The sequence below is a fragment of the Pristiophorus japonicus genome, chromosome 9 (genome assembly GCF_044704955.1).
Source record: "Pristiophorus japonicus isolate sPriJap1 chromosome 9, sPriJap1.hap1, whole genome shotgun sequence".
NCBI lineage: Eukaryota > Metazoa > Chordata > Chondrichthyes > Pristiophoridae > Pristiophorus > Pristiophorus japonicus.
The window spans coordinates 161,609,299-161,616,798 of NC_091985.1; the positions used below are offsets into that span (position 1 = coordinate 161,609,299).

The 7,500-nt window shown below is 40.8% G+C and overlaps 1 protein-coding gene across 1 annotated transcript in view; it reads right to left on the reverse strand.

The window, feature by feature from the left end:
- Positions 1 to 4,101: 4,101 nt before the first annotated feature.
- tulp4a (TUB like protein 4a) overlaps positions 4,102 to 7,500 on the reverse strand; it is a 115,919-nt gene continuing 112,520 nt past the window's right edge. Inside the window, exon 6 of the mRNA XM_070891019.1 lies at positions 4,102 to 6,646. Within this exon, the coding sequence (XP_070747120.1) occupies positions 4,137 to 6,646 (2,510 nt within the window). The 3' untranslated portion in view covers positions 4,102 to 4,136. The remainder of the gene's footprint in view (positions 6,647 to 7,500) is intronic.

Here is a 7,500-nt window from a genome sequence, read left to right on the forward strand (position 1 = left end):
TTTAGAGCAAGGGTCCGGTTATTGTGAAACACCAAAGAAAATATCAATTCTGGAAGAATAACATCGAAACGAAATGTGAGCTGACATCCTGAAAGAAGTGTTAAGGCAGAAGGTTCAATGCTGCATCCCTTTCTGCAAAAAATTCCTTTCACAAATATTTCAATGTCCGAAACGGCACAAAGCAAAAATGTTCCTTTCAAAGTCAATAAACACCTGAATTTCCGCACCCCGCGAATCTCCTGAATCAGATGCCTCTAGTTTTGCCCACTCAATCCATGTCCCTTTGCAATGTTGTGCTCCCACCCACACTAGGAAATGTGCCACTAACTTATCGAATCATGGAATGGTTACAGCACGGCCATTCGGCCAATCGTGACCATGCCGACTCTCAGAGAGTCCCACTCCCCCGCCCTTCCCCCGTAGCCCTGCAAATGTTTTTCCTTCAGACACTATTACAACTCCGTCTGAATGATAAGGTTGAGTCTTCGTCCACTGCCCTTTCAAGCCGTGCATTCCAGATCCTAACCACTGGCTGTGTAAAAAAAGTGTTTTCTTGCATCACTTTTGGTTCTTTTGCCAATCACCTTAGATCCGTCTCCTCTGGTTATCGACTCTTCTGCCAATCGCAACAGTTTGTCACTATCTACCCTGTCCAGACCATTCATGATTTTGAACACCTCTATCAAATCTCCTCAATCTTCTCTGCTCCAAGGAGGACAACCCCAGCTTCTCCAGTCTATCAACATAACTGAAGTTCCTCATTCCTGGAAACATTCTCGTAAATCTTTTCTGCACCTTCTCCAAGACCTTCCCATCCTAACTAACGTGTGGTGCCCAGAATTGGACGCAGAACTCCAGTTGGGGCCAAACCAGTGTTTTATACAGGTTCATCATAATTTCCACACTATTTATGAAGCCCAGCATCCTGTAAGCCTTTTCAACTGCTTTCTCAACCTGACCTGCCATCTTCAATGATTTATGCACATTTACCCCCAGGTCTCTCTGTTCATGCACCCCCTCCAGGATTGTATCATTTAGTTAATATGTCCTCTCCTCATTCTTTCTACCAAATTGCATCACTTCACACTTTTCTGCGTTAAATTTCATCTACCACGTGTCCGCCCATTTCACCAGCCTGATGTCTATCACTCTCCGCCTCACTGTTCACTCTCGTCGCCGACAGCATACAGAAAACAAGATCAGGCAGTGGAAGGAGTGTGCGGCAAACAAGTCCCACCCACTCTTTCCTTCAACAACTGTCTGTCCCACCTGTGACAGAGATTGCAATTCCCATATTGGACTGTTCAATCACCTAAGAACTCATGTTTAGAGTGGAAGTCTTCCTCGATTTAGAGGGACTGCTTATGATGATGATACTTCCAAGTTTTGTGTCATCTGCAAATTTTGAAACTGTGTCCTGCACATCTACGTCCAAGTCATTAATATATATCAAGAAAAGCCGTGATCCTAGAACCGCCCCCTGGTAATTGGTAGAAGGTTTAGAGGGGATTTGAGGGGAAATTTCTTCACCCAGAGGGTTGTGGAGGTCTGGAACCCACTGCCTGAAAGGGTGGTAGAGGCAGAAACCCTCACCACAGTTAAAAAGTACTTGGATGTGCACTTGAAGTGCTGTAACCTGCGGAGCTACGGACCTAGAGCTGGGAAGTGGGATTAGGCTGGATAGCCTCTTGTTGGCCGGAACGGACACGATAGGCCGAAATGGCCTCCTTCTGTGCTGTAAACTTCTATGAGCACTGTATACCTTCCTCCAGTCAAAAAAACAACCGTTCACCACAACTCTCTGTTTTCTATCACTTAGCCAATTTCGTATCCAGGCTGCCACTGTCCCTTTCATTCCATGGGCTTCAACTTTGCTGGCAAGTTTATTATGTGGCACTTAGTCAAATGTCTTTTCGAAATCCATGTACACTACGTCAACCGTATTACCCTCATCAAACCTCTGTTACCTCATCAAAAAACTCAATCAAGTTGGTTAAACACAATTTGCCTTTAACAAATCCATGTTGGCTTTTCTTAATTAATCCACACCTGTCCAAGTGACTGTTAATTTTGTCCCCGATTACTGTTTCTAAAAGCTTTCCCACCACCAAGGTTAAACTGACTGGCCTGTAGTTGCTGGGTTTGTCTTTACACCCTTTTTTGAACAAGGGTGTAACATTTGCAATCCTCCAGTCCTCTGGCACCACCTCCTGTATCTAAGGAGTGGCGATTCAAGATTAGGATACATGTATTATTGAGAACTGGATCGTGGTACTGATGGAAAATCTTTCAAGCAATCTCTTTCGTGTTAACTGCAGTAGGTTATTTATTTTACTAATCTTACTTAGTTTAAAGAATATTCCACCCCCCTTCCAGGTTGTTTGTTTCCCAAGTATCCCCTTAATCAAGAGCTTGGTCATTAGCTTCTACCAATGACAATTTTTGCCTGGGGTAATTTGCTTTAATTTCCTTCCCTTCCGCGAGGCAGCAGTACCAAGATCTGAACAAACTCCAGAAATTTGTATGTAGAAGTTAAGGTTCTACATTTTCGTAGAGAGATATATTTTGTAAGAGACCGAAACTTGAGGACTACAAAGATAATTGTAACTGACCAAATCTGGTATTGTTTTCCTTTTATCCAAAGATTAAATTGGTTACTTTGTTGATTTAATTCATTAATTAGTCCCTTTACTTTGTTGACTTAATTGATTAATTAATTAGTCCCTTTATTGGAAAGTTTATTCTATTGTGAAGATTTATAAGTTTGACGCAAAGATGTAAATTGTGTTACGTTGTGCACATTCTTTATAATTCACATTGTATAACCGTTTTACATTTTTAATTCAATGAACCCATTAGTTATTATAATATGTCTTAACTCTCTACATCAGTTAACCAGGTGTTGTATAGGGGACTAAAACATGGGGATTTAAAAAAAGGATGGAAGCTCTTTGAATGTAGTTGTTTCAACCAAACACGAGGTTTTGACAATAAGTGAAGATTCAAGTAGGAAAGGAAGGTGCTTTAACAAGAACTTTGTTCATCATTAAACAGATTCTCTCACTCAATCAGAAGCTGTTCAATGGGATAACTGATCCATTACAGACTTTTTCAATGCATTTATGATTACACTGCACTTCATCTTTCCATTTATTACAGTTGTTTCATTTATCTGTTCAATTGCTCATTGATGAGGTTTATAAACACTATATTTTCAAAAAAAAATCGACAATCCATAATATTAGCACTATTCTGTCACAAAGATTGAATGCTGTGTAAACATGCATTACATAGTAAGTGTATACTACTGCACTGTCAGATTACCTACACTGAAAAACCCACACTGAAAACTAAGTCTGTCATCACATGTTGCCAAGGTTCAAAACTGATTCGACAGAGCTTGAAGGCAGATCCCATCCCTTCAGATGGCAGGATGAATGGAAAGCAATGTTCATAATTCCAATCCGACTCATGATGTTTGACAAGGAAAAGTGTCCATATAAAATGTCTGTTTAAAATGTCTGTGGAAACCATGGTAATGAGGGGTGGCCAAGAGATGCATGTAAGCATACAGATGTCTCCCTTTATAAATATTTAGAATTGCACAATTCAGAATATAATTCTCACTTGAATATAACAAACAGAATCACATCAGATTAACTAGGATATCAATTTGGGATTGTGGGTGAAGCCATGACAAAAGGATCAAGAACAAGCAGCCCTTCTACCATCTGTATGTATTTTTGCATGTGCCAGCATCATTTGAGATACAAAATGGGAGGTTACTGAGTCTGGACATGCAGGGAAATATAATTATTAAATACAGCTCATTCTGAAGCACCCTCACATTAAAAAGTACCTCTCTACAAATATTCCTTACACTTTTAACTCTCAGCATCTTGATCAAACCAGAACCTCTCAGAGGGTGTCATGAACAACCCAATACCCACTTATGGATCTCTCAAGCAGCAAACCAGAACCCTTCCATGGACGTTATGGGTAACAAACCAGCACCCTCTCATGGGTGCCATGAGAACCAATATTTTTTAAACAAAAATATCCACAAAAAAAAAAACAAATGAACAGACCACAAATGATGCTGATTGTGATGTTTTGCGGCTATTTGATTTTTTTTTTTACACACTATTTAACAATACCTGTCGCCCTTCCAGCTCAATTTGGAAGTTTTTTGCTGACTCTTGTGTCACTCTTCCTCCAAAGTCCAACTGATATACTTGCGTCGCCTCATTCCACAGTGGTTGTTTGTTGGCCATTACATACACAAACCCTTGATTCCCCAATTTCCCATCCTCTTTTTCATTTGCTCTTCGACATTTCAGCTCATCAGTTTCATTTGGTGTCCTTAGGTTCCTCTTAGTTTTCCAAACCTTTTTAGTGCTCTGGCTCTGATTCATTAACTCGTCTCCACTAATGAATAATTCTGGCTCACTTTCGGAACTGTCTTGAAACTCACTCATTTTATTCAGCTTTTTGGATTTTATCTGATCCTTTTGGCTTTTGATTTTTTTCTTTTCTCTTCCTAGTCTAGGGCTAGAAATGAGAGAATTGAAGTCCGTGAGCGCCTTTGCCTCTTTTTTCATCTTCCCTTCAGTTACTGCTTGCATGTTTGCTTCCTCTGGCCTGCTGTCTAACCGTTTACGGCTTTTCTTGTTGCATTTATCAGTTCGCTGGGGCACAGGAGACTCTGTCAGAGACAGCACCTCTTGGAAGTTGTCCGCTGTTTCCACAATCACTTCAGTTCCTGTGTGATCTTGAAGCTCTGCTGGAAATGGAGGCATTCCAGGTTTCTCAAAAGGTAAGTGTGGCTTTGAGCTCAAAGTTCCTTGTGAACTATGCATCGGAGAACAAGCACTGTAAGTATTCCATTGGTGTAATGTAATCTGGGGAAGCTGTAAACTAGAAAATGTGTTACTGGTTGGATACATTGGTGGCAATGGGCAACAGGTAATGTTAGCTGGATAACCAGATTGGACAACTACAGAAGGGTCTTGCTGTGGGTATGGTGGTGGGCCTATAGCTTCTGAAGTTTGAAATGAAGCCTGAAAGGCTGCAATAGGAGATGCACTGTAACTTACAGGATATGGTAAAGTGAGTCCATAATTTGATTGGAAAGTGACTGTTGGACTGGTAGGAGATTTAATAGGAATGAATGGCACATGAGACATCTCCACATGTGATTGCTCCAGGATGAGAGGTGGTGGTTTATGACTCCCTGTTGCAGAAATCGGAATTTGCCTTTCCTGTGGAATCCAAATCTCCTCACTCCCTGCAGGGTCCCATTGATATGGAGGTGGCCGCTTCACACTCATGTTGATTTCATTATTTAATGCAATATGCCTAATGGATTTCTCAATTTGGCAATGCTGTAAAACAGACTCATCCTCAGTGAAAGCATTATTAATATATTCAGTTCTATCATGACAGCTGTCTGGGGGACTCAGCAGATTGTAAGATGACTGAGAAGACAGGGGTGATGTACTAGTTGAGTGGACAATTACAGTGCTGTGCTGAGAGCCGGTCCCAGTAGGTAGTTCTGGTCTAATATTAATGTTACCACTGTTGCTTCCATTGCTGATGCACTGACTGCAGGTATAGAGAGCAGGAGGAGATCGGAGAGAGGTTTGCTGGTACTGTGCAGACACAGAGTTGTTTTTCGGTTTGTGACCATGTTGAACAACTCTTTGGGAGTCTAGCAGTTGAGACACCTTGGCTGTGGTATCTTTGCTATCTCTTCGCAATGGCACTTGTATAGTGTTACTGTCAACACGCTGACTTCTATTGGTTGCATCAGGATAAGGTGGTGGATCCCCACTAGGAATAACACAGTGAGCAACATTTAGTCTATTCAGTGTACCATATACCTGTTGTACCTTCTTCGCATCTGCTGAAGGCAGTCGTAATGACGACTGTCCTGGGCCTGGAAGTGTATACATATTTTGGTTGCTCAATATTCTCATGCGAGGCCTACATACTTCTTCTACATTCCCACTGCTGTCAAATGTTGTGATTCTTTCATAACCGAGAGGGGTTTGAAAATGTCCAGTAGGAAAGAGAGAAAAATCTGCTTTTTTCAGACAAATGTCCACTGGTGGAGCAGCGACAGAGGTAGCTGCAGAAGCTGTTGTAGTTCCTGGATATGGAGGAGGTGGGTGTGCATTTATTTTAACTAACTGCACTTCGGGAGTTGTACAGAATACCACCGCGTCACCTTCAACCAACTGTGGCACTGTTCGTAACGGTTTGAATTTTTGAGAGTGCTCAGGCTCCCTTTCAATATGATCCACAGCAGGAATTTGCACCATTCCCGAGATCTGTGGTGATGGCTGTTGTGATCCACCAGTCATACGGCCAGTTTCCATACTTCCAAAGATTGCCTGTCCTGGATTCGAAAACCGATTGGGAATTGCATACTGGCTGGAGTTGTCCAAAGTGTGTTCCACTGCTCCTGCAACAGCTGTTTGATTGGTTAAAACGTCAAGCTGCACATTCTGATTGGCTAGTAAAGACTGGACAAGTCCAATACTCTGAGTAGGGGACATTGCTTGCGCAGAACTATGGATTGGTGCAATGGGAATATTAACAGTGCAAGGAGGGTTGTTTTCTGGAGCTCCAGATGTTCCGTTCACTGTGGTGGGGGGGTGGAGAGGAGAAGTGGGAGAAAGAAAAAAAATCTTAAAAATAAACATAACACTTGTATATACATTCCCAAAAATAAAGCACGCAGTGTCATTTTTCACACAACCATCAATTGTGTTGTGTGTAACAGCTACTTTATACAGTTTGTTGTTTCAAGAAGAGGAAACTTTTTAGTTTGTCTACATAACAGTGACTATTCTTCAAAACAAATTAATTGTCCCGAGGATGTGAAAGGCACTACATAAATGCAAATTCTTGTCTTGCTTCTTAAGAAAGATGTTATTTTTGTGTTCCTGCAGGACTAACTATATAAATTAAGTCAATAATGCAACAAATGATTGCAACTCAATTTTAATGTACCAGAGGAAAGGATGCAGAGGAATTTATTGAGCACAGCTTTGAAGATGAACGGTAAAATGGAACCACTTCAGCCTCAAAAGCTTACAGTAGACCTGTACAATTCGGGTCAACACATTTGTTCACCTCAACAATGTAAATGCCATAAAGCATATTATATAGAAGAGTAAAACTGATCTTTAAATATGCAAATGATTCAAACACTTTACCAGGATTATACCCTTGCAATTAGTGCATTGCAGAGATTCTTAAAGATGTTTTCCTTCACAAGGTTAAAAAAAACCCTGCATAAAATATGGTTTTGTAAAAATGTCCAGTAACCGCCATAACAGAAATGGTAAATAATGTTTTAAAAGAAACTGCTTTGCATGTACATTGCTTTCTATTTTATTGTTCTAGTTTCTGGACTCTCGATATTTTCCCCACAGCTCTCAACAATAAATGGAGTTCAGAATTTTCTCAGCTGACCAAAACCATGTTGAAAAC